This window comes from Python bivittatus, unplaced genomic scaffold (assembly GCF_059951505.1).
Source record: "Python bivittatus isolate LINGU-HERP-01145 unplaced genomic scaffold, Pbiv_v1 ctg000190_np1212, whole genome shotgun sequence".
Taxonomy (NCBI): domain Eukaryota; kingdom Metazoa; phylum Chordata; class Lepidosauria; order Squamata; family Pythonidae; genus Python; species Python bivittatus.
Genome location: NW_028277042.1, coordinates 15,580,632 through 15,608,269, shown reverse-complemented (window position 1 = coordinate 15,608,269; position 27,638 = coordinate 15,580,632). Strand labels below are relative to the sequence as shown.

The 27,638-nt window shown below is 43.8% G+C and overlaps 1 protein-coding gene and 1 long non-coding RNA gene across 4 annotated transcripts in view; one reads left to right on the top strand and one right to left on the bottom strand.

Annotated features, from left to right (window-relative positions):
* The window catches only part of TENT4B (terminal nucleotidyltransferase 4B), a 33,001-nt gene extending 12,227 nt beyond the window's left edge, over positions 1–20,774 (bottom strand). The window contains exons 1-5 of one of the 2 annotated variants that reach the window (XM_088136117.1): positions 19,705–20,774; positions 4,284–4,407; positions 2,432–2,478; positions 1,650–1,770; positions 173–280 (exon numbers count right to left, since the gene is read on the bottom strand). In XM_088136117.1, coding sequence (XP_087992243.1) covers positions 173–280; positions 1,650–1,770; positions 2,432–2,478; positions 4,284–4,407; positions 19,705–20,468 — 1,164 coding nt within the window. In that variant the 5' untranslated portion in view covers positions 20,469–20,774. The remainder of the gene's footprint in view (positions 1–172; positions 281–1,649; positions 1,771–2,431; positions 2,479–4,283; positions 4,408–19,704) is intronic. The other variant, XM_088136116.1, reaches the window with a different exon arrangement.
* Positions 20,775–20,961: 187 nt separating this feature from the next.
* LOC112541848 (uncharacterized) lies at positions 20,962–25,545 on the top strand. 2 transcript variants are annotated; one of them, XR_003085777.2, is made up of 4 exons: positions 20,962–21,728; positions 22,789–22,871; positions 23,940–24,010; positions 24,995–25,545. It is a non-coding gene; the product is annotated as an uncharacterized LOC112541848 (long non-coding RNA). The 2 variants fall into 2 exon arrangements; XR_003085776.2 differs by having other exon boundaries at positions 20,962–22,871.
* Positions 25,546–27,638: the final 2,093 nt, after the last annotated feature.

Below are 27,638 nucleotides of genomic sequence, written 5' to 3'. Positions count from 1 at the left end.
CCAATCATAAATACAAACCCACTTAAATAAAAGAAAGTGAGAATCAGAGGAGGAGCAGGAATTCTCAAAAACACGTTCACATCTGTTGCTACCTTCACCACGTTATCTGCAAATTACACTGTGAGCATTTTATATAAAGGGAAGACAAAGTTTACATTCACCATCATCTGACCTTGATAAAATCTCTGATGAGATAGGCAGCTTTTACCCCATTTTGTACATTAAAGCTGATATCAACTTTTACTTCAGTAAAGGAGTCAGTCAGTTTAATGATAGGTACCTGAGGAAAGAGAAAAACAGCATGTTTGTCTTTAAAAAAAGCTTTTCCAGCTATAGTTTTAGTCTTAGTTCAGCACAGAACACATTTAAAATTGAACCAATCAGAATTTAGGGGATTCAACCTTTTGCTGCCAAGACTGATAAAGTGTCGATTCAAAGCTTTGATTGGAGGACAATTTGACTGAATCAGCTCTTCTAACTGAACTGCCAACTCAATTCAAGATACTGAATAGAATCTTGCACTGTGAGTCAACCTGAAAATTCAGCTGACTTTTATGTACACACATACATCCTTCTGTACAACTAACTCTTTGAACTGAATTTCAACTTCAAATTGAATACCTTATCTGTTGCATAAAGAAATAATTTATAAAAAGCTGAGAGATGAGATACAATCCCAAACTCAAAACATCTGCTGTTAAACGTGAACAGACAGGGGAAAAGAAAACATTACAGAACCTAACTATTCTTCATGCAAATGCCATTAATGAAAGATGTGCGACGTTTCAAAAAAACAAGGAGTTAAAACCTTAATTTAACAGAGGGAATGGGTGCCTGTTAAATCTACATTTACTGATGTAATTTGCATCATTGAACTAATTATGCAGCTTCCCTCTTAACATCATTTGCATCAGCTCAAGTCAAATGACAAATTGAGACAAATGATGTAAAACCATCAACTACATAATTACACACATGACATAACTTGATGCAAATTATGTCTATTGTCAGGACAGATTCTGAAACAACAGACCTGTCCATTATTTCAAGGTTAAAGCATGAATGCAGATTTGAACTGTAGCATTGGAAGTCTGTTAAATGGGGGTCTGTTAAACTGAGGTTTCACCGTAACATGGCAGAGATGTTTCACAGGTCACTTTTTGGGGGGGAAAAGGACTGTCTTGAATTAAGGCCACATGTAAGAAACAGTGGAAATATAACCACTTTAATAATGATAAGAAAAAACATAAATTCATAGCATTTGAAGTTTTTATTCTAGCTTCAGCTTCAAGCTCAACCTATCTCACAGGGTTGCTGTTTTGGGGGAAAAATGGAGGAAGGAATAACGTCTACACCACCTTGAGCTCCTGAATGAAAGGCAGGATAGAAATCTAATGAATGAATACATAACGCTCTAACAGTTTCAGATGATCCTGCTTGCTCTGTCAGACAGAACATAACAGCTACATGAGAAACACCAACACAAAGACATTTTTAACATTATTTCCATTATACTGAGCACATGAGTGTGTGTGTCAGTTCATCTGCATGGTAGAAGATCCACGGTAATTGACCGATATGACTTGAACTGCTCATACGCTAAAGGCATGAAAGGAACAAGAAGAAAAAAAGAAGAAAAAAAGACTTACAGTTGCTTTATCTAAAACCTTTACTGAACCTTTATCTGCCACATTGTGCTTCCGGAGTGCCTCTTCCAGGGTCCACAGTGGCAAGGTCTCCCATTTTCCAAACACAACTAAGTCAATATCGCTGGAACGAGAAGGCAGCAGATTTAACACATCACCCTCTAGAGAAAATGCCTTTCAGAATCAGAATGGATAGATTTCTGCAGCAGAACCAGGATATCATCTCATACAGAAGACCTCGTCAGGGACACATGCTTCAGATAGCATTCAGCACTTAATGAATGCTATTTGCTGGTCACCGAGTTACCGAAATGTTAGTGCGTCATCCCATCTTAAATGTGTAACTCTGGCAGATGACAATCTCAGGCTTCGTAAGCCAATGGCTTTTCCCAACCCACAAATACTCATTTCCACTTTATTCCAGTCAAACTTTCTCAGAATGAATTAACCTGGAGGATAAAATGGGAATGGGGGGAAGGCAGATAGGGGGGCAAGTAGAGGTAGTGCTCCTTTAGCGACCACAATTGGGACTGGCAACTTGGTCATTAAGCCAAGTGGTCATTAAGTGAAACCTTGTCTGTGCTTATGATCTGACTTCAGTGTTCCTTTGCTTTATAGACCTGCAAAGGTCATAAATGTGAGGATTGGTCATAAAGTTACTTTTTCATCACTGTTGTCACTGTGAACAGTTGCTAAATGAGGCAGTCGCTAAATGAGGACGACCTGTATGCTGAACTGCTTGGAGGAAAGATAACATATAAACACAATAAATAAAAATTACTAACCTAGTAGGTAAATATAAACCAGTTTTAAAACTTCCAAATATCTGCACCTGGGGGAGAAGAAAAGCCAAACACACAAATTAAAATCCTTCATCGTAAGTGTAAGGAATAAGCAATAATGCAGACCGTTGCTGCCCTCAACTGGCACATTTTTGGAGATTATCCAGAAAATAGAATTAATCCTTAGATCAAGCTAAGCCATAAGCAAGCAGACATTTAATATGATGTCTGAATGTGGCTTTCTGGCTTTTATCTCACAAGAGGAAGAAACCAAAGAATGAAGCCATTATTTAATGTACTTGTTGCAGGAGAGCAAACCCAGAATCCTGAATCCAGACATTCTGCACAGCCTTCTTACTGCATCCATTCACGGATATGTTTGCTACTAAGCCAGCTTTGTACTAACGTTAGCGGAGAGCTTTCCAACCGCTGCCGACCACCTTTAGAGTCACAGGAGCTTTCACAAATCTTAGCAAAATCTCCGGCTACCGCTTGTCTGAAGCTCCTTAATCTCTTGCCTTATGATGGACCTGGGACAGAATCACCAGGACAAGCACCCTCCAGAGGATGCTAAAGAATCATTTTCAGATGCACGTATCCCACCCAGGTGATATTCGCAGCGAAGACCTATTCAAGGAAGTTTCACACTAACAGGAACTACATGCTGTTCATTCTTTCTAACAAGGCTTACTTTCTTTTTCAATCGCAACCTAAGTTGCTTCCTTTGCTCGGCAGCTGTGCTATCCCAACTCCAAGATAATTAAAGCCTCTCACAGTCACCCTAATGGTGAAGCCTGGTCGATGCCAAGAACAGCTCTCACTTACTAGGAATTTATGTGTCTAAGCACATTCCCTGGAGCAACAGAGCAAATGACACAATTGCTGGCTTCTATAAATAGTTTAAGAAAAGCGTGCTGAATGCCAATTCTTCTTCATCGCTTCCTTCGTAACGCTCAGCGTCTACACGTTCTTACAGGATCCTTTTTTTTAAGCACCCTAATTTTTCACATGAATCGCAATGAGCCTGCCCAATGGACGTTTTTCTACAGAATGTAAACCGACGACAATGTTTTTGCTTTCGGATTAAGATCCACGCCACAAAGGTAGCTGGAGGGAATGGAAAGGATAGCTTATCGGTGCCAGTGTTCTTCCCACTGTTTAGGAGATTTGATTCGTTAGACCCTTGTTGAGTTTTTCAGAAGCGTTCAACCTATGCAGGTTTTAACTTAATGAAAAGAAGTACTTCACAATCTCTGAACTTTGCTTACATGGTTTGCACGTTGCCCTTTCGCAAATTATTTCAGTCACTGATCGGACTCCAAAACTCGCCAGAGCCAAAAACGTCAGCAATGTGTTTGCTTTAACGTTGTGTTGGGGGACTTCCAATTCCCTTCACTTTATTTCCTTTGGTGTCCCTCCCATGCACTTAATAGTTGAGGGGAAGGACCAGTCAGAAATGCCACTACCCACAAGCCAGGAAATGGAATCTGAAAGTTAAAACAGACCAGCCAATCTAGATCATGCAACAGTTTGCAGATTAATTGGACAAGGAAACCTGGAGATTCCATTATCAATGGCATTTGTTCCTCTCAAGTTCTTGCTGGTTCCTTTGGCCAGGGTGACTGAGATGAGAATGCAAAGATGCTGAAACGCAAACCATACCCAACTGAAGCCATGAGAATATACAACAGGACTGCTTCGTTTTAGTGCAAGATTTCCTTTTCCTAACTGCAGAATTGTGGAGTTCCTGTCTTTAATACTGTTGAACGTGCATCTAGATTCTACAGGCAGGCAGTCATTGGGCAAGAAACACCAGCAGCCTCAGCTGCTAAATAGGAAAGTTTGCTAAACTTACATCTGCATTGGGCCAGAGTTCCTTTATCACGCTTTCTATCCTATTCACCACCTCCATCCGCATTCTTTCTTCTTCGGGTCTAGGAGACATGTACTTGTAGAAGTCATTGATTTCTTCATGAAGGCTGAAAAAGAACAATGATGAGTTAGCAAAGTTATATAATATGCAAACGCGGGGGGGGAAGGCTTAAAGCTTTAACTGTGGCTTTATGCATGCTTACTCAGAAATCATTTTAATCAAGTTAGATAGGAGACCAGACTGCTGCACACAGGACTTTTTAAGCCCTGCCCTATGAAAATGCACCTAAGGGCCCAGAAGAAAATCTCATGCCAGCATTAGCCTCATGATACATCAGCAAGAGAGAAACAACCGGCTGCAGGAGACGCTGTTTAATACTTTTGCCACCCCCAAGTTCTCTTTGGCAATCTGTTCTGCTGCACAGAAAGGGGTCCAAGAGAAGAAGAATTGGGGCGTGGGGCTGAAAGGCAGCCTGGAGGTATTGCGGAGCAGTGCGGAGACGGCCCTGAAGAAAATTAAGTTGCCCAGGAAAAAAGGAAAAGGTGAGAAAGAAACTCAAGATTGCCCCATCCTGACTCTCTTTGGTGTCAGAGGAAGGGAAGGGGAAATGCTCTCAGGCTTTCAGGACTACTATTTCTTGCAGGGCCTGTTTCCTGACCTGGTCTACCTCGAAGGGCTGACAGATTTAGTTACAAACAACCGATGGTGAAAAAGCAAGTGGGAGGACACGGAGTACCCTTCGGAAGACCGCCTTGTTGATTATGATGGACTAGCAGATTATACAGAGCAGTTAAGCGTGGCCCCAACCCGCTCCAGGCTGCAGAAGAGAGCAGCCAACGCTCTGAAGTGACAGACGGGCAGCCAACACCTCCGCTGAAGGAGGACATCTAAAGGAACTGCCTGAACATCAGCAAAACACAGCCCCTCTCCCCTAAAAGCCCCAGAACATCAACCGCACACCATGTTGACATTAATAGTTAATATTAACCGCTCCGGTAAATGTAGTCAATATACAAGAGGCCAACCTGCCCTCGGTTACATTTACGATGTGTTTTGAGATACATTACACGGTTACATAATTAGAAGTGTTTGTCTGGAAACTGCTTGTTGGTGGGGAAAAGGAAGAGAGGCATCTGTCTCTTTGCTCTCTCATGATGTATAGCGGCCTAGTGTTTCTCAACCTTGGCAACTTTAAGACGGGTGGACTTCAACTCCCAGAATTCCCCAGCCAGCAACTCTGGGAGTTGAAGTCCACCCGTCTTAAAGTTGCCAAGGTTGAGAAACACTGCCTTAGACAAACAGCAAAACTGTATTTAGACCAGATGCTTTTCAAACTTAGCAACTTTAAGATGTATGGACTTCAACTCCCAGAATTCCCAAGCCAGCATGCTGGCTTGGGAATTCTGGGAGTTGAAGTCCACCCATCTTAAAGTTGTCAAGGTTGAGAAACACTGATTTAGACATTTGTATAATTCTGCTAAGCAGCACCCATCCTCAGCATGGGCTGAGTCAGTCTTGGATTTATATTCTGGGAGGAAAGCATTCCAGATGTCTAAAAATGCGATGGTGACTCTCCATAAATCTGTTCCTACCTACACATACAAAACTCGTAAGAGTACTCAATGGTTTCTAGCTCTGCCAGATGAACTGCTTCGACGAAAAGTGCCAGTTTAAGTAATACCGTGCTATGGATGGTGGGTTAAAGTGGGCAGGCCTCTTTTCCCCCCTATCAACTCAAGTTTAAACCGACTTCAGCTTCACAGAGCATGTGAAAGCTTCATTATGCTCCCCTCTCCTCATCTGGAGGTGGATCCCATCCTTTCACTCATTTATGAGACAGCAAGCCAAGAGTTTTAATTAATTAATTAATTAAAAGTTTAATCGGGGACTGGTTTATAGGCTAGAAGCCTATTTCTCCCAGTGCCCAACAGATCATATTTTGCACCCTGCCACAAACTTTTCAGACTCCCTGGCTGGCCAGATAAATTGAATGAATGAATGAATGAACAAACAAACAAACAAATGCCATAGACCCACACATTTCAAAGGCAAACTTCCTGGTCCTAAGACATTTACTTTTACACTTAACATCCTTCTTTTCTTCTTACACAAAGATCTTGCTTCATTTTATCCCAACAACAATCCTGTGAGGTAGAACAGGCTAAGGGAGAGGAACTGGCTCAAAGTAATTTTTCATGGAAGGGCTAGAACCAGCCTGAAGTCCTACACAGACACTCCCCGAGTTAAGAACACTTGGCTTATGGACGACCCATAGTTAAGAATGGAGCCTACGGTAGCAAAATTCAAGTTAAATACACAATGATTCAAGTTCATTACCCAACACCACTTATACAGTATTATACAATAATACTATTCCGGCTTATGTACACATTCAACTTCAGGACAGACCCTGGGAACTAAACTCGTTCTTAAACTGGGGACTACCTGTATTACACTGGCCCCCAATGGAATTTCAGAAGCATGTCACATGTACCCCACAGTATGACTGACAGCATAGTTGGGTCCAGTCACAAACTACTCATTTATCTTCATTCAGGCAGATGAAGTTGCTCTCTCCCTCCCACTCTTTCTAGGCCCCCTTCCAGTGCTTCTAACCCTCCCACTTTTCTTTCCTACAGAAAGGGCACAATTCCAGAGGAGGCCCTGCATGCAGCTGCTCCTCCATTTTTCTTTCCTAAGAATGCTTTGGGGGCCTATGCAAGACCCAAGTATGTACTTAGGGACAGAGATGAGAGCACAGAGTGATGTTCTGCAACATGCCAGCTTCTCATTCATTCATTGATCAAAAACATAAAAATATATGGTCTTGGAAGAGGAAGACAGCCCGGTGGGCCCACATGAAATGCCTGCAGGAATATCCTGGTGCCTGTTTCCTTTTCCTGCAACATACCATCTGTGCAGTCTTCTCCACCCTCACCTGATGGAGCGGTGTCCACCACTACGGGCTGGGTAGGCATTATTTTTATTCTGCCCTTCTTCCCAGAGCAGCCTGGGCGGCATTACTGCGTCTATGTGTGTCTTAAGCAGAACCAAATAGGAAAACAAAACAAGCAACAGTAGTCAGATCCTAGATTAGTGGCTACTATATAAACAGCTGGGTGAACAGACATAGCCTCCGCTGTTATCTAACAGAAAACAGGGAAGAGGCCAGTTAAATGACTCTTGGGAGAGTGTTTCATAATCGGGGTGGCGTCCCTAAAAAGGCCCTGCTTTGGAGACTGCCCTGTTGAGAATGAAATACCTGAGGACCTCAACACCAGCAGCTCCCAGAAAGCCATTCTACTGCTTTTAGGACTAGCGTTGTGTCTCCCTCTTTAACTGCCCACTTAACAATCGGCCAGCTGTGCTGTGCATCAGTTATAGTGTCAGGACCATGTTCCCACAGAGTGCTTTGCAGTAATTTGAGAGGCTGTAACAGCCTAGATCCTGAGCCTGGGCTATCTTGGTCCAGGTAATGTAATAGCTGGCATAGCCGCCAAAGAGGAACATTCATGCTCACTGCCCAAGGCCAGTTGTGCCGTTGGTTAGAAGGAGCACTCTCAAGCTATGCACCTGTTTCTCTGAAGTGCTACCTCACCCAAGCAGGCCTCTTCCTACATCTCAGTATAATACCCATCTATCTGCAATAGCTCCGTCTTATCTGGATTCAGATTCAGCTTCTTGACTATCATCCAGTCCATCCTGTATTTCAAGCAACTGCCCTGCTTCAGATGAAAAGGAGAGAGTGAACTTTTGAAAGCCAAATCTCCAGGTGACTGTCCTCAGCAGCTTCAGGTAGATACCGAACAGCAAGGATGAAAGAACAGACCCTTGTGAAATCTCACACCTCCTGCAGCTAGAATGGAGCCACCGTGACACAATTCCTACCATTCCTAACCTACACAACTGCTTCATATCATATCCCCTGATCAATGATATCAAAGGCTGCCAAGAGACCTAACAGAAATCAACACAGGCGTGTCTCTCTGCATCAATCATGACAACTAAGGCTACCTGTATATGGCAGCCAGACTGTTTACTCCTGCCCTCACCTGCATTTCCTTAAGAAGCACCCACCAATTGCCTAAAGTCAACATGAAGGATGAAAAAATTAGGAAACAACGTGAGTCTGATTCTCATGTCTACTGGGAATGTATCCAAAAGCCACCAATCTTTGCTAACATTTTTGGTAAAGGAAGTCATTTTCTGGGACATTCTTACATCCAATGTTGAGCAGGATAATGCTTATTCTAACCCAGATCATATTGGGGCAAGTGTGTTTAAAAATAAAGTTATGAAATATGATCAACTGGATGTCATTCAGCATACTACACAACTAACTTTGCTGAAGGGGGAAGAGGGTCACTTGTTCGAAGTCTGAACCTCATGTTTTCCTCACTTCATTATTATTTTTTAAATTTAGCAAATGGGCTATTAAAAATATGTGAACGGATCAAAGCTTGAATCCACAGAACTGTTACTTATAATTCAGGAAAAAATTAAGCTACAAATGTGCCTAACCTAGTAATTCCAAGTACAAACTAAGTTTTTACAACTTTAGCTGTTTTGATATTCCTTGTGGTAGCTGGATGACATCAATTTGTTGAACTGCCCATTTTGATTAAATTCACACCAAGTTTCTAAATTGTGTGAAGAAATGGGGAAGAAGCAAGATGGGATAATGTCTTAAGTAAGCAACATTTTGCTTTAGCATGTTGTGTGAACAGTCCACAACCAGGTGCACATTGTCTCAATGCCTTCCTAGGCCAACAAAACTAAAAGAATTCAAGAAAACTAGATAAAGTTATTTCTAAAAATTTCACATGATCACTCTGACTCGACTGATTTTAGAAACTCAAACACAAGAATTCTAAAATACTTTGGTATTGTTTTGTATAAGCTCTTGATAAAACACTGTAGAACTAGTTTTTAACATTTTCTCAGAGCATAATGGATTATTTTTAAAAAGTTTATAACTTAAGCACCTCAGTACATCTCAAATACAAAACACTGTGTGTTACAAAAAATTAAGATTGTGACTGAACTTACACATTTCCCTAAACCATAAGTTTTAGTAGATTTAGCTTAGCATGCTGAGAGAATCTAGCCACTTGAGCTTACAAACCATAGTTTAAAGACTTAGTGTACTGTGTCACAGTTTATAAAACTATATATTGCTTAAGCCACAATTGGCTAGACTCACACAACACAGCAAATATATCAAAACTAAATATATCAACCCCAATGGCTAGATTCAAACAACATGCTAAACCACAACCAAACTATATTATCACCTGGTACAATGTGTCAACGTAAGCCTAATTTCACTGTGCCCTATCTCTTAAAGTGTTTTTCTCTCTGCCCAAAATCGAGTTTGAGGAAAAATGAACTTGATTCAGTACAAAAAGGCAGGAGATTCATCTGTTTCTCCAATACTGTGTTTTACAAGAAAAATAGTCACACACACTCATTTGTTTTATATGTGAACTGGCAGACACACAGATGCAATGTATAAGGCTACTTCACCATTTTTAGTTTGGCCCTAAATCATAACTAATGTCACTAGATCAGAATCAAGTATTTTCTGGTTCAGCAGAGAAGGACCAGGCCTTTCACCTACGTAGAGCCCCAAAGAGCTCAGACAGACAATCGAAGACTAAATCCCAATTCTTCTATCACTTCAGTTAATCTACACAGCACAAATCATCAACGTGTTCTTCAACCAATTTCTAGAGTTTTGGTAATAGCCCCTTCAACTCAAACCTAGTTGCTAACTGAGAAAATTCTTACACTCAATTCACTTCAAGACAAGGATTTACTTTAAAAACAAACCTTAAACACAAATAGAAGCTTATCCCCCATATATTCTATAGTAGGTTAACTGCCCTAATTTTAATCAGACAATCTATCTGCAAATATAAGTAGATCAAAAATCTGTTCTAGTAATAACTGATGATTTTATAAAAACAAAGTCCTGTCCAAACAGTTATATCATCACTAATGCTGTATGCAACAGTGGCAATAGAATATATACCATATATCAAAACTTATCAATAGCACTACATTTGCAAAGTTGGAGAAAAACCAGGCTACTGGTTATACAGGTGCTAAAAATGTGATACCAGTGTTGATAACCAGTTCTTGTTATCTAAATATTTTATGAAGGTATAAAAGAATGTGGAATTCCTAAGAGTCTCAGACAGTAATGTTATAATTCAGTTTTAGATATAAGAATATATGTATCGACTTCAGGATCTAAAATTAACTGTGACATATCAACATTTTATTTTACGTCCAACAGAATATATAAATTCCAACATATACTTCTAAAAGTTTATGAAAAATTATGATATTCAACTCTGTATGTTAACCTAATGGCTCTTCAACTTCACTATTTCATTACCAAAGACAAGGACAAGATTGTTTCACACAATGGTTCAGCACCTTGCATTTGAGAGTAATTCCTCCAATGATCTGGAATACCTTTGATAGTTAAATATTCCAACAAGCCCTATAATATTTTTGCAGACTTTCAGATCAGTAGCTATTTTTCTTTCAAAGACCTGACAAGGTAATTTAGCAAGAGCATTTTCCATCCCCCGGGGATGCACGGATGAGAAAACAACGCAACTTGGAGTTTGACATTCTTACCAGGCCGAGTTCTTTGGGAAGAGAGAGAAATAAGACAAATGTTTAATCTGAGGAAACATCCTGAAACCTGAACATGGCCAAGTGTTGCTGAAAACACCAAGGCAATGAATGACCATAGAATTCATTTGTGAGTTGTCACCCAAAGCTGTGCAAAAGTGCATGGATGGGTGGAAATCTGGATGGATGAGCTGATGTGCTGTCTGCATTTCTTTTTCCCTTGGGACATTATTAAACCCAGGAATATCGGAAGTGCCACAACCATGTCTTAATTCCTTAAAAAAGTTTAAAGAGACATAAAGAGAAACCGATGGGAATTATTTTCAGTGTCATTCAAACCTGCCACAGTAACTTCCAAAAGATAATTACAGTAACAGTCATGACAAAAGGGTAAGAAATCGCCCCTGTAGAGTTAAGTAATCTTACACAATAAGGTCAAAGGCTGAGTAGAGACCAGGAGTCAATGCAACTGAACGGAGAGGGTGTGTGAACTTCAATCTGGGAGGGCCGAGGCTGAATCCTGTCTTTGCCATGGATGTGCTGCTAACCATTAACACCAGTTTGCCATTTACACCACAGGAGCAATCAGTGTTTTACTTGCATAGTGAAGGTGCAAGGGTTAAAAAGGACTTACAAAGGGTTCTGAAACGAAGACAAGGGTAGCATCTTAGGACAGCAGAGGAACTGGGGAACAAAGCAGCTATTCTGCTTCCTTGGCTAATGGCCCTGCCCTTTCAACCCTCTCAAAGTTAGAGTTACAGATTCACAGACTGAAGTGAGAAAAAAAGTTTTATATTGCCTCTCTTTTATAGCACTCCCAAGAACAAGCGTGGGGCTATCTTTCGGGGACTCCCTAGGCATAAATGGAGCTATGTCCGAAAGAGAAAAGGCAACCATCACAGATAAACAGCAGGGCCAGCATCCTCTCTCCTGACCAGAGAGGATGATGTTCATCCAGAAAGCAAGAAATACATAATCTGTAGGCTGGCAATGGAAAACCTGCACCCTGCACCAGGCTGACCAATTCCACCTCTAATAGTCCCAGTGGAGGTGCCAATGGTGAGGTGAGCCTGGGAGTTGCAGTTCACAGCAACGCCTGGCGGATCACAGATCCCAAACCCTGGTCTAGACGACGTATCTGCTCCACAATAATAAGTGAACTTTGAAGACTAGGCATGACAATACAGAATGGGTATCTTCTGGTTTGCAGGATGTATTTTAATTTTGGCTACAAGCTGCAGATCCACCAGCTGGAGCTAAGAGGCATACTCTCAGAAGTACAGCATAGTCAGCCCAGGGTTCTTTAAAAAAGGGAAAAACAGAATTTACTTCTGACTACCAGATTCATTCATCTCAGTGATGTGATTTAGGAAGGGAGAGGTAGAAGATTTATGTGTATCTCATTTTGCTGCTGCTATTCTTAAGCGGCTGGGGTCAGTTATCCTTGCCAATTTACTGCAAATCATCCAGAGATCAGCCAATAAATCCAGATCTAACTTTTACTCTCCCCTTTAGTGGTAGACAGAAGATTCCTCAAAAATATATAAAAAAGATTGGGGCACCTGACCTTAGCACCCTACTTTCAGATTCTGAGGACTAGAATTCAGGTACATTTTTGAGGATTTAATACAGCATGACAACCATCCATCGCTCATCTCCCCACTAGTGTGACTGCAAATTTCTATTCATATTGTTTCATACAGGAACATTAACAAATTACCAGTCATCCTTATTTTCTGTGTACACGTAGTCTCCAGTTTAAGAATCAGTTCTGTTCCCAAGGTCTGTCCTTAAGTCAAATTTGTATGTAAGACGGAACAGTATTATTGTATAATAGTATATAAATAGCATTGTGTAATGAACTCAAACCATTGTGTATTTAACTTGAATTTTGCTCCATCCTTAACTATGGGTTGTCCTTAAACCGGGCGTTCTTAAACTGGGGACTAACTGTACTATACTGCTTGAAGCAGCAACTAAGAAAATCTAGTATAACTACAGTGGTACCTCTACTTATGAACTTAATCCGTTCCGTGACTCTGATCGCAAGTCGAGTTGGTCGCAAGTCGAAGTAAATTTTCCCATAAGGTTCAATGTAATTACCGTTAATCCGTTCCGGCGTCCGCGGACCACGCGTCAGGGGCGGAAAAACAGCCGCTGACCATGCGGCAGGGCAGAAAAATGGCCACGGACCACGTGGAACGGATGGAAAATGGCTGCAGACCACGTGGAACGGGCAGGAAAATGGCCGTGGAACAGGCGGAAAAATGGCCGTGGACCACGTGGAACGGGCGGAAAATGGCCGTGGACCATGTGGAACGGGCAGAAAATGGCCGTGGACCATGTGGCACGGGTGGGAAAATGGCCGCGGACCACGTGGCACGGGTGGAAAATGGCCACGGACCACGTGGCACGGGTGGAAAAATGGCTGCAGACCACGTGGAATGGGCGGAAAATGGCTGTGGACCATGTGGAACGGGCGGAAAATGGCTGCGGATCCGGTTCGTAAGTCGAGGTGAGTTCGTAAGTAGAGGTAAATTTTGGGGGCCGGAGCTGATCGTATCTCGAAATTTTTGTAAGTAGGGGCATTCGTAAGTAGAGGTACCACTGTACATGCCTGTTTGCCTTGATCTGAAATGGGGTAAGTTCATCATCATGTTTATGATGGATTCCATATTTATTTTAATATACAGGTAGAAGTAAGAGACACATTGGAAGAGAGAACACAGATGCAAGAGCCAGTTTTCCAGACAGTCACAAGCAAAAACCTAACACCAAATGAATCTGATACCAAAACAAGAAGCGGGTAGAAAGGGTCATTTCTGCCCAAAGAGACTGGTTTCTAGCCCTTTGCATCATACAGGTGGGAGAAACATTCCAATAAATTCTTGTTCACGGCAACAGTTCTTGTTCATGCAGATTCACAGCGCTCACTGGAGTTCTTTCATAATGGCTTCTTTAGGTTTTCTACATTAAACCAACTAATCAGAGCTTGGGTGCTTAGAAATCTCTTCTTGCCATTTCTTGCTTAGCTAACAGAGATGTCTGACAAATAGAAGGGAAGCATTTGATTTTATTTCAGGCTCTGTTCAAAATTGGGACCACAAAAGATTCCAGGTAAGACAGGTTAAATTCTGTAGCTTACCTGTTATCACTCTGACTAGAGAGGCCAAACATAATAGAATCATTATTTAGGAATCCCACTGCCTTTGGGTCAATACGAACAAGGGATTCATATGGCTGAATGTTTTGAATATCAAATTTATCTGTTTGTTTATTTGTTTATTTATCAAATTTGTCACCGCCCATCTCGTTAAACGACAATTCCACCTTAGCTCCTTTCACTGTGGGAAATATAGGTTGCCAACAAGCCAAATTTCTCTGTACTAAGTTATGTTCATCAAGTTATTTTAAAAATCAAACCAATAACAAACTGGAAATATAGAGAGAGGAAAAACAACACCTCAAAACTCTGCAATGCTTTTAGGGACTTTAATTCTGAAACCACCTCTCAGTTATGCTAAAGACAGACCATTCATGGAATAAAGAACTGAATACAAGATTATTCAGTGGATAAAGAACCGGATACAGGAACAAAGTGAAATACCATCTTCCAATTTATAGCAAGAACAGGGGAATCTAAGACGATACAGGTCAGATGCAATTGTTCAGTGGAAATGTCATGAAAAGGATTCAGTGAGACAAATTTTAAACTAAGCTTACAGATTACTATCCAGAACAAGATTCAGGTATTAACTTTGCACTTCCCTGTATGCCCACAAGAGCCAAGGTTATGATAAATATTCCCTTATCAGCAAAACAACATTGTTAAATGAGGACTGACACAGTATTAAATCCCAAGTTCTCTGAAACACACCTAGTGGAACATTAATAGTACATAATTTCACTTCCTTGGCATTGCAATATTCTCTTGAAACACGATGTGAAAGAATAATTCACACCATCTGTTGAGATATCCATGTGGGAGTGGCCATCTTTTTTCTTCTTTTTAGCATGCTTCCTGCTTAAAAATAAAGCAAAGTTTACAAAGTTGGCACTGGATCTGTGACACCATTTTATTTTGGGAATCACCAAATAATAAAGAAAGTTGCATTAGAGAAAAGGTGTGATACCACCATTTCTTCACAGCAGAACTGGGCCTTCTATCATTGAGTTCACATATTGGGTTAAGGCATGGCTTGCTAAAGCCGCAAGAGGCTAGGTTTGCGGAGCACGTGAAGCCTTCACACTGGTGCAAACCCCGTATATAAATGGAACCACGGTATACTTAATGATCCATAACTGTGCTACGCAGGCATTATTCTCCACGGTGGAATACTATCCCATCATCAAGGCAAAGCTGATAAAAACTAAGCCACAGAAAATAAAATATCATTCCATTCATTCAAATGCAGTCACGAAGCTTTCATCTGGTTATCCAGGGAAGCAGAACTAGACCTTTTGGCCAGGAATCCATCTTCTTTTAGAAGAAAGCTATGGCCAGGATGCAGCATGGTGGTACAACAGTGTTGCTTAATACAAGGACATCTTGTAACTGGACTTATTGCTTTTAAGTAAGATGGGCTCAAACCCATGTGATTCCAGATGTGGCTTCCCTTGGCTTCTGGAGCATATGGAGGTGCACACTTTGTTTCAACTGCCATTTCCATTTTCAAGATTTTTATTCCTCTGCTGCTTTGGTGCCAAAAACTAAAATACAAGTTCTAAGGCAAGAAATGGTCCACCGGCTGCAACGTGGATACACACTCTCTAATACTGGACTTATTGCATGCATCTAAAGAGAGCCATAACAATGGCAGAAATCATCCGGGAAGTTGCACATACATAAATAACCTGAAGGTTTTTTTTTTTTTAAAGGTTATTATTTCTATATTGATTGGAGATTCTCTTAAATAATTAACTATTGTAAAGTGAAATCTTTATTAATTTCTTCACTGAACTGTATAAAATGTAAGTGCTGTTAACCAAGTCCTCTATTTATAATTAATTTTTACAAGTTTCTGCATGTGTTAAGTCAATTAACACTGCTCTCCCCCCCCCCGCACATTTAATCTATAACACCTCGGAACATAAAACTGAGATTAGACAATTATGCAAGAATCAAATGGAAGAACCATGAACACTGAACACTGTTGAAAAGCCTTTGTAGTTCTGGGGGAAAAAAACCAGACATCACTTTGTTTACAGTAATACTCACTGCATGTAAGTGCTTTATAACGGATACAAACAGATATGAGCTTTTAACATTAAACATGATAGCGCAGGACCCTAACAACTGTATTCTTTTTAGCTGTATGAAGAAGATCTATTTTAACGGCTGTTTAGCTTCTTATCACACATCAAACTAAGCCATAATGTGGTCTCATTTAGGCTTAACCTGTTGTACAAACCCAGGCCCTTAAGGTCTATTCAATTAACTAAAGCTAAGCAAACCATAGCTTAATATGTTATAGAAACCAAGTCTCTTTTGACTGTAACTATGGGGAAAAAAATACACTTACTTGAGTTAACTAGAGAAATTGCAGTCTCAAAACAACACGAGAACTTTTGACAATTACTGATCAAGTTGAAATAATTATCATTAAGTAGGAAATCATTTTGATATATGATGTACATGCTATCAAAGCCTGTTTCTGGCACCTTGTTAAAACAAGATCGCAGGTAACAACACAAAATCTATGCTAAAAGTCTGGGAGACCTACTGTCAGTCAGTCAGTCCATACAAAAAGTATCACATAAGAAAGTGTAACTTAGTGTAAAGTGTCATGTGAACTCTGCTACTGTGGCTTATTCAGCAAACTGTGGCTTAATTCAATGTGTAAATCTAGCCTTGCATTTATTGCTTTTTTATGCTCAGAACTGTTTAAAGGGTGTGTTCCACAATTTTATTACATTATCCTGAAGGGTAACCCATTATTCAACAAAGTTTATTTTATTCCCAATCTCTATTGATTCAGGTTAGTTAAAAAACTCTCTAGCAAGCTTTCAGTTCATAATTTTACTGATCATTGTGTAATGTAAATGTCAACACAAGGCTTGCCAGAAAGAGAAATTATGTGAGTGGACCCACTTTCAGCCAAAAATAGTAATTTAGCAGAATTATTGTTACCATGATCTGCCGTCTTTCTAGCTACATCTGTATTCACAAGAGTTTAACTGACAAATAAACCTATCTTAGCTCCAAGTTACTTCCCTCATCAGCATCATATTCAGATGTAGCCTAACTACAGTATGAGTAAATTCCATCGTCCCTCTTTTCATCCCCTGAAGTTGCAAGGTTTCACCTTACCAGTTATGTACAAACCCAGACATCTATTGCATTCACAAATCATGCTAAGCCAGAAAGATTTAACCACTGTTAAATGAACAAACCATAGTAGCCAGGTTCTCACACCTGTGAAGTCATAATGGCTGGGTTCCTATATTGTGTTAAGCCAAAAATAAACAAGCACATTATGGCTCAGTTTAGCATGTCACCAGGCTGCTATGGGATTAAAAAAAAAAATGGACCACACTAAAAGAAAAGGGTACTTTGAAACCCATTTAAACAGCATCTAATAACAAAACATCCCAGGAAAATTATGGTTTTCTCTGCTTTTATTTGAATAGTTATATGGACAAGAGAAAAATCTAAGGACAAGATGCCATCAAGATGTCCTGATGACAATACAGAGAAATAGTCTACTGGTTGGAGACTGGATGGGTAAATGCGCTGTTTATAAACTAAGGGAAAATCTCAGGATGAACCCTGCAGAAATGTTCAGATATGTCTTTAAAAACTGAAAATAAAATACATAAATTACACAAAAAGTATAAGCTGCCTTGAAACTCTCCAATCATCACCACTGAATAGAGTATGGACCAACTTTAAATATCATTATGAAACCACTCCCAACATTTTCTCTCAACATAAAATAACATTTTGGTGCTGTTAAAATTCTCCCAACAGACAACACACAAGTAGCATGATTTCTTTCTAGAGGAATTTAAATTTAACAGACTAAAAAAAAAAAAAAAACCCTCACGTAATTTGCTGAAGAACAAGAACACAGCAAGGAAATGATGATATACATCTAGGACATTGTAAGACATCCTTAAATATCCTTAACCTTTGTTAAATTAAGTGCAACATGCCATGGAAGAGTTGTGCCTCAGCTGTTCAGAAGACTTTCTTCCACACCCTGCAAAGGTACATTTGTATTCAGAAAGATGCCTCTGCCCTGGGATCCTGCATAATGTAACACTAACAGTGACAAAGATTCTTATTAGGAAACATGGAACGGCGTATAAAAATTCACCTTTGTAACGCCAACTGAGAAGGTCATTTCTGCACAAGAATCTCACGTCCACCGAATGCACAGGCCGCGTGTCTCAAGCTATGTTCTTTATCAGGTATAATCTGGATGCAATATGCCTCCTTCACCAACACACTCCCATGCCCTGAAACACATGCTGCGACAGCAGTGGGAGGTGCGCACAGTCGTAAGATCAGAAGGCTTAGTCCTGACTGTGCCCTTCTATAGAGTATGTGGGCCTGTCCCCATGTTATTTCAGAATACACCCAGGAGGTATGCACTGGTTCTCCCCTTCCCACGAAAAGCACGAACACGCTTAAGCTTCCAGTGATCCCTGCTCCTTTCTTCTCTGTGCAGAGAGACAAAGTAGTGACAATAGTGTGACCCAGGAAATACCTACGTAATACCACTATATGAATGCAAACTCTGTATAAAAGTAAAAGCACTTCTTTGCACAGGCAACATTAAGGGAGGGGGGAGGTGGCATAGCATTTCCATCATGACAGGTAGAGGACGGCCTTTCCTCCCAGACCATGTGCTTCTGGACCAGGACTGCCAGGCCCTGTTAGCCTATCCCCGATCAAGCGCTTCACCGTACTGCAGAATGAAACAAAAAGGTCACCGTATTCAGCAACTAGATCCACGCCACAAGGCTTGCTTCTTAAAGCAACGTGCCGCCACCTGAGTCACCTGGGATTATCGCTTGGTGCCTGTTCCAAATAACCCCACAGCGACTCACTGAACTTGCTACCGCAAATTCTGCCCAAATTCCTCCTAACCAATAAGCAATTCTCGCCAACGTCCCCCAAAAGCCTTTGCCGACTGACAGGCCGTTCTAGAACTCCCCAAAGGCAACCAAACCCTACTGCTTTGAACTGCAATCCATGCATGCAAAGGGGGCAAATTCCCGCACCCCCCCACCAGGAAACCTCCCCCCGGGCCACTCCACAGGGAATTAGCCCCTGCTGCCCCACTGGGGCTCCTTCTTCAGTCCAGCTGCGAGACTGTCCTTTTTCCAATCTTGAAAGAAACCTCCAAGCAAGGCAGAACAATGTCCACGGAAGGCCAAGGGGTCACTCTGGGGCCCGAGGGGTAGGGCGGCAGCGAGGGAGAGGGCCAGAACACACCCCTGCCGCCCCATGCACCCCCTGGCTGTCAGGCGCAGATGCCAGGCAGTCCCCTTTGCCAGAGGACATGAACCTCCCGCAGGGCACTCGCTGCCATCCCTGAAGGCATTAAGCACCCACCTTTCTGGGACAAGGTGCAATAACCTTGGCTCCCCCCCCCCCCATATTAGCCTAGTTTCGCAGGCTAAAATGCAATCTTTCCAATACGTCTCATTTTGCCGATTTTTCCTTTTGGAGGCAGGGGGTGGCCACCCCCCGCTCCCTCCCCCCGCCCTAACCCGAAAACCGCGGCCCCTCCGCTCCGCTCCTCACCCCACCACGCCGGGGCTGTAATTCGTCTTCTTCCAGGGGGTGCCGGTGTAGGCCGGCTCCTCCGGCCCGGCCTGCGGCCTCCCCAGGGGCCCGTCCCCCGGCGCCGGCCCGGCGCTTTCCCCGGCGGGGCCCAGCAGCAGCGTGCAGTTGAAGCCGAAGGTGCTGGCCTTGTTGTCGCGCTTCCTCTTGTTGCTGGCGGCCGAGGCGGCGGCGGCGGCGGCGGCCGAGGCGGCGGGGGAAGCCGCGCGGGGGGCCGAGGCCGCGGCGGCCGGAGAGGGGCCCGCGGCGGCGGCCGGAGACGACGAGGAGGAGGCGGCGGCGGCCGCGCCCGGCGGCGCGGGGGGCGCCTGGGCGCCGGGCCGGCCTACCCAGGCGGGCGGCTGCGGAGAGGCCTGCCGCCGCGGTGCGGGGTGGCGGTGCGGCGGGGGCAGGCCGGCGCTCTCCAGCGGCAGGAAGTCAGGCTGCGGGTCGCCGCCACGCGGGGCGCGGGCCATGCCGGGCGGCGGCGGCGGCGAGGCGGCGGCGGCGGCCACGGGGGTCGACGGGGAGCTGCTGCTGCTGCTGCTGCAGGACGAGGCGGCGGAGGAGGACGCGGAGGCGGCGGCCGGGGCGGCGGGTGGCGGCGGCGGCGGCGGCGGCGGTGGCTGCTGCTGCTGCTGGAAGTAGAGGTTGCGGACCCCCTGCGTGGTCTCCCAGATCTGCATCCACAGGCGGTTCGAGGGGCCGAGCTGCTCTGGCTGGAACCAGGCGATCCGGGGATCCATCAAACGGCGAGCCGGCCCAGGAGCGACGGGGCGGCGGCGGCGGCTCCTCCTCCTCCTCCACCTCCTGCCCGCCGCCGCCGCCGCCGCCGGGCCAGGCAGGCCCAGCCCCGCCGGCCGAGAGCCCGGCGCCCCGCGGGGACAGGCGAGGAGGCGGCGGCCGCCGGCGGAGCGAGCGGGCGGGCGGGCGAGCCCGGGGCTGCGGAGGACGCGCGCGGCCGGGCACCTCCTCGGGACGGGACGGGAGGGAAGGCTGGCGGCGGGTCCCTCGGCCGCGGACTGGCTGCTCCGCTGCTGCCGCCGCTGCTGCTGCTGCCGCTTCGCCGCCCCTCCCGGCGAGCGAGCGAGCGAGGCGGGGCCCTGCCGAAGAGGCGGCCGCCGCCGCCGCCGCCCGGGCCGCGCGTAATAAAGGCGTGGGAGGGAGAAGGCGAAGGCCGGCTGGCGGCGGCGGCGGCGGCTCGCCCACGCGGCGGAGGGCTCGGCCGGCCCTACGCGCCGGGCCGCCGGGATGGAGACGGATCCTGCGCGCCCGAGCCGCCCGGCCGCGAGAGGGAGCGCGGCGCAGCCCTCGCGGGAGGGCGCGGCGGCGGCGGCGGCGGCGGCGGCGGGTGGGGGGGCCTTGAGGCGTCCGGCAGCGCCCGGCCGAGCCGTGGGGGAGACCCCGACCCCCTGCCCCCTCCCCGTATATTGGGGGGCAGCAGGGGCTCCGTTGACCCCTCGCGACTCCGTCCTGGGCTGAGGCCGTCTGAACCTGAGGGGCTCGTCGGCCTGTGACCTTCATGGGCCTGCTGGCCGCTCTGGGCGGTTTTAGAAAGTGTTAGAAAAACAAGGCAAGGCCCCCCAAAAAGGACCAAGAGATACCCGACCTCCGGGGAAAGGGGGTCAGGATATTTATTTATTTATTAAATTTACACGCCTCCCGGTGACTCTGGGCGGTGTTCAAATGGTTAGAAAATATGGAAACTAGGAAACCCCACCCCAAAAGATCAGCAAGGTGGCAGAGGCACTGAAGCTTCAGAGGAAGGGGATAGGAGGGTGGGTGGGCTTATTTTATATGCCCCCCGACTCCTGGCAACTCTGAGCATGCTCACCAATGGTTAGAAAAACACGAAAACAACGCAGAAGAGAACCGAGATGGCAGAGATACTTCGGAGAAAGGGGGTTAATTTTTTAAATTTATATGCCACCTGACTCCTGGTGGTTTAGAAAAACATGAAAACACAACACGAGAGAGCGCACAGATGGAAAGGGTAACAAACCCAGGTGAGAACAAAGAAAAAGGGGGCATGGATTCCTTTAGTGAATTAACGCCTGTACTGGGTTTCCTTGGCACGGGGATTTGTGACTGAACAAGGAACAGACCTTAGTTTGCAGGGCTAGTGCGACACCCCAAGCCACTTCAGCCAATCCTCCCCAATTACATTTACTTACTGTAGGTATGGACATATATATAAGGAGATAGAGTCCGTTCTCGTTATTTATAGCAGTTGTGTTCTGTAAAGTCACCACGAACATTGAATTAGCGAATACTAAACCTCAGCAGAGAACATGCACATCGAGCGACTCCACTTTCTTCACTGCTTTGCACAATGTCTGGGAATGACTTCAGAAACACCACGAGTACCGGTTTTGGGGTTACAAATAAATTTTAGCAAGTAGGTGAATTTGCAAATACAGAATCTGCGAATAATGAGGCTCGACTGAATATGTTTGTAAATGTAATTGGGGAGGGTTGGCTGAACTAATACAGAACCATGTAGTTTTGGGGTCTCACCACACACACTGAGCCACAAGCGACCCACCTGTGTTTCAGGCCAGGGTGATGCGGGAACACAAGCTTTGATGGATGGATAACTTTACAGCTCTTGCTTTCTCGTCAGTAGGGTCATCAACTTAACCATGCTTCTCCAGCAGTCACAATTCTCCAAGGGAGGGCATTCTTGCTAAATTCTGGGAACAGGATCCAAGAGCAGGAACTTGAGGTCTTGCAGTCAAAGCTGAGCTGGCCTTGGGAGTTCCCTAACGTAACCGGAGATTTGCTTTAAACCAGCTCAGATTCTGCACTAGGGATAAGAAACCCAGAGATGCCCCAATCTGGGATATCTCCCCAAGGTTCCAGAAAGTATGAGTAGCAACGGATTGTGGAAGCTGTAGGTGAAAAGCACTGGAGATCTTTTTGGTTGTCTACTTAAGCCATGCCATCTCCAGTGAAAAGCATGGTGATATTCTAATATAGCATTTGCAAAAAAAAAAAAAAAAAAGAGGCAAAATCATATCAAAAGAATAGTGGGGAAAAGGCTCAAATTCTTTATCTTTTAAACAGGGGAAGGAGATCCTATTGCCAAGTGCTGGAGTTGGCCAGAAGGAATACCAGCATGGTCACAACAGCAGAAAGCAAACAAATAGGTAAAAGGCAATATTTATTCAAGTCTACTTTGTCCAGTGGATATATCTGACTTTTTAAGAGGATGTTCAAAATGGCGGGCAGGGTGGGGACAAAAAAGTCTATTCTTAAAATAGCTGTCACAGAGAGTGGCCAGCCATAAAACACCTATAGATAATCCTCATTTTGCAACTGTTCACAGTTAAAACAGTGATGAAGAAGTAACTTTGCAACCAATCCTCGCATTTACAACCTTCACAGGTCTGTAAAGCAAAGGAAAGCTGAAGGAAAATCATAAGCACACTCACGGTTTCACTTAGCAACCGCCTTGCTTAATGACCAAGCTGCCGGTCCCTGTTGTGGTCACTAAATTTGGGCTACCTGTATTTATCAAAAACCAACATGTTGAGAATGCTTCCTGCTATCTTTCTCCATTTCTTCTGAGGACATGAGCATATCTGCCCAAAAAAGCCCAGGGTTCCAGCCATTCATCCCATTTACGTTCTCAAATGCTTCAGGAGGCCATCTGCAATTCAAGACCATTCTTAGAAATCAACAAGACTCTGAAAGTTGATGCTTAGCTTTGCATCCCGCAAGCTTCTTTTCAATTTTGTTTAAAACTAATCTGGGGGAGGGGGGAGAAAAGTGCAACAGAGGGCCTTTGTAAGCACTAAAGGAGATATCCTCCAGGCATTTTGGTGGATCCCAATAGGATCCCACATCTGTGGCTTGTCCAAATTGAATGCAGTAGCTCAAACTATTCACTCAGCAAAAAGTATCTTCTTGGTCCGAGTTAAAGGCCGAACGTTTAGATAAAGATCTTTTTTCTCTCTCAAGTCCCCTGCCGCCTTTCTCTTGCACGTACATGCATGCATATTAAATAAAAGCAAATATGAAAACATTTGGAGAATCTCAACAGATCTAAGCCAATAATTGCCTCAGACCACTGCCAAAATTCCAGGGATGATCAAAGCCACCACAAAGTAAACCATCCCTATATTCAAAAATCATGTTAATGGTATCTCCTAATCCAGAGTATCAAAGCCTGATGTCAGATTTATTTAATGTAGCTTTTTCTTCCCATTCTATAGTGCATTTGTGGTTCATCACTGTGAGGGAAGATCTCCATTTACAAATCATTTCTTGGACAGTATCTCACAAGGTATGGAGAGTTCTCCGAAATCAAAAAAGATCACAGGAACAACTATTAAGTACACATTTAGGCTTTTCCAACTTTTCTCCAATTAAGAGTTCAGATGTATGTGTGTGTACAGTCATGTACATATGTACATACATGCCAGTTTTCGTGTGTGAAAAAGGAATTTTGCAATCACGGATGTATTTCAGCGTCTTTACAATATGTAATACATTAGATTAAAGATGGTAGTACTCGGTACAGTGTCCATGAAAAGGAAGCAATAAAATTTTAGCAATGAATTTCAGATTCCCATCTGAATCAATCCAAATCTAAATTAATTGGGGATGGGAGTTATGTGGTTTTTCTTAGCCTCTTTGTTCCAATCCTGATTTCAACCCCCCCAACTCCTTTTCCTAAGGTATAATTACAATTGCTTTGAACAGCTGGAAAACAAATGTTGGCAAAGCAAATGTGTAACTTCAACAACGAAGCTCTGTCCGTGTCCCAGGAGATTATTCCAAAGCAACCATTTATTCCATGTTTGTATTCTACAACATGGATGCAATCAAATGTTTAGTGTTACTTGAAAAAAGTTAGAGGAGCCTTGAGTCAGATGACACCTGGGGACTACATGGAAATAAATGCCCATATGGTTCTCTAGGCAGCGTTTTTAGAAGTCGCTGGCCCTTGCCTTCTTCCTAGGGCTAAGAGAGGACGACTGGCCCCAGGGCACCTGGCTGGTTTTCATGGCTCAGGAAGGAGCAGGACTCAGCTTTCCCCACTCCTAGTCCAACAGCTTAGCCAACAGACCGGACTGGCTTGTGCCATATCATCTCTTCCCAGAACAAGATGATAATATTCAATTTTTTATGATCTGTTCAATTCATCAAATTTTCTAGATTAGGCAAAAATGACTGCAACTCTTATCTCAGGCTGTAACTTATAATGTGAGTCACACTGCTTACAGTTGTTGTTTAGTAACCCAGTTCTGATACTGACTTACTCTAGTACCACCTCATACCTGCTATAACCCTTCCTGAGAGCCATCGTAATGGTCACCTGAGAAGCTTTGTTACGCTGAATCAGACCATCTGGCTGGCAAGAGCTCCCCAGGTTTTAACAGAGGAGTTTATTCAACCCTTTTGGAAATTCTAGGATTAGACCATCACCATCTGGCTGCCAAATATGTATTGTACCCTTGGGCTACGGCTCACGTGAGAGTTCTCACACAGTCAGTGAAAGCAATATGACAGCAAATCCAACTTGCAGAAACAAGAGGCAGAAACCCTACCAAATGGGGTGGGGCAGCCCGCTGTGGACAGCGAACAAGGGATAGAGGCACCAACATTGATTATACAGAGACCTCATCAGTCGCTGGGACTCGTTCATTACGGCTTCCTTATCAGAGGTTTTTTTTATTAGCTTGCCTCGGTTCGTTCCTGCCTGTTGGATGAAGCCCAGCAGTGCATCGACTCCAAACACAACACATAGACTCCTTTTGGTAGAAAATGTAGTTATTCTGCATTTTAACAGCTTTTGGCTAAAGGATTTCAAATACAAGATGAATAAATATACTTTGGTATACTATGTATTGCACATCGCTTCTGTTCATTTTACACACCGCTTTCCCAAACCCTAATTTTGCTGCTTCTCCTATATACAGATAGTTCGAAACGGGTTTCCATTTTTTCTCTCTCAAGAATTATACTGTAGTGCAAAGATAGCATGTCACATAACTGCTTGGATGTCACTGCGTTTTCTTTTTTACTTTAAGAAAACGAGAAAGCAATTCTTTTTTCATTTACCTCATTTGTAAAAAAAAGACAAAGGAATAAAAAAAGATGCTTTGGGATATTAAGCTAGTATACTGGCTTCCAAGCAATACAAAAGTATCCAAGTGATACAGGTAACACAACTTATACCAAGAATTATTCTGCCTTTTTGCATAGGCAAACATCTGGGCACTGCCCTCTTTTTGAAGAGTAAAGCTACAGATGCCCCTTGTTATTTGCAGGATTCTATTCCAGCCAAATAACTGCAGATAATAAGGCCTAGAAAAGGTACTTTACACATGCACCAAAACCCATCCATCATATTATGTGTATACATGAACTGCAGAGATATGAAACCTTTTAACCCTGATAAGGAGGTCTGTGCTATATTTTCCAACTGCAGATGTGCAAAACCACAAATGTGTGAGATCGCAGGTCAAAAGGGCCACTGTGCAATCTTTAGCACTCTGAGTCCAATTGTGATTTCTGCCCCGCCATGTACACAGACACGGCCACCCAAAAAACAGCCAATGGATGCAGCAAACCACAACTGATGGTTTGATGAGCAAGCCATACAATTCACACATTATGTAAAGCCATAAGCCACCATTTACAAACCATAATGCCTGGCTCTACCCTAGTTCTAAGTCAAACCCTGAGAAACCGCATTATGGGTAAAACCAGGACAACTGGTGTGGCCGAGCACCGTAGTAAAAGCAGCTGTTGTGAAGCTGGCACCCAACGAGTTACGTGGGGCAGAAAGAAGGCTGATCCAGCATCCTACAAGAAAGTCAGTTCCTAAAATATTTACAAAGCCATTTGCTCAAAGGGACCCATCAAGGCTATCCATATAAATCTGGGGTGGGGTGTTGGGGGGACAATAGAACAATCCCAGGACCTCAACATAGCAGACACTATTCCAGATCCTCCACAAATCCTTTAAAAATGCATCAACTTCTAACAGGGCCAAGTGTCTTGCATCTATTGGAACAAAAGCCAAAAAAAAGTCTCGTGGCACCTTATAAATCAAGGGCACGGAATCTGATACTCCAGGGCAGCATTGTGCCTGAATGGGAAGTTTTAATGAAAGGGGATGTTCATCCCCCATATTGGATCCTCTTTAACAATGAAATTAAATTAGAATCTCTTTTGCCTGGGCCCCTGCTGAGGTACCAGCAGGCATGCATCTCAAAAGCTAAGGGCAGCCCTCAGCCTGAGAAAAGCCACGCATCAGGGGTAGGCTTCGTCCAGCCTTCCCAATCTAGTTCCTTCCATCTGTACGGCATCGCAATTCTCAGCCTTCTCCTCCTCGCCAGGAATTCTGGAAAAGGCAGTTCTAGCTCAGCTTGGCAGGAGTCCGATTAGAGAAGGTTGAACTAAACCATTAACAGAATGAACTTCTACGGTCAAAACGGCAAGAAGCGATTCCTTGCTTAGAAAAGCCGTAACATTAGCGCCAGCAGGTGTTTGTCTAATCTAAAAAGGTACCATGGGGTTTTGTTATGGGTATCTTTTTGGCTTCTGCATGTTGACTCAAGGTGAAAAGCTTTAGTACCGTCTAGATTTTTCCAGTTGTTGAACAAACACGTTTCAAGGTGACAGGTGTGGGCAACTTTGCAAAGCAGAGGTGTCTATACCTGTTGCTACTGCTCCACAGAATCTATGGAAAGCTAAAATTTATATAACGGAGGCTGGAAAAAGCAAGGTTGGGACACTGCCTAGAAAAGGAATGATCAGGCACGGTGAAGCCTGAAAACATTTTTGCAATCCTATGGAGGGTGGCATCTGAAATATCAGTGCTGGCACTGAAGAACTGAGATGCCCCAGCCCCAGCCCCGCTTCTCCTTGCTTGCAATTTAGCATGGATTTCAAAACTGCTA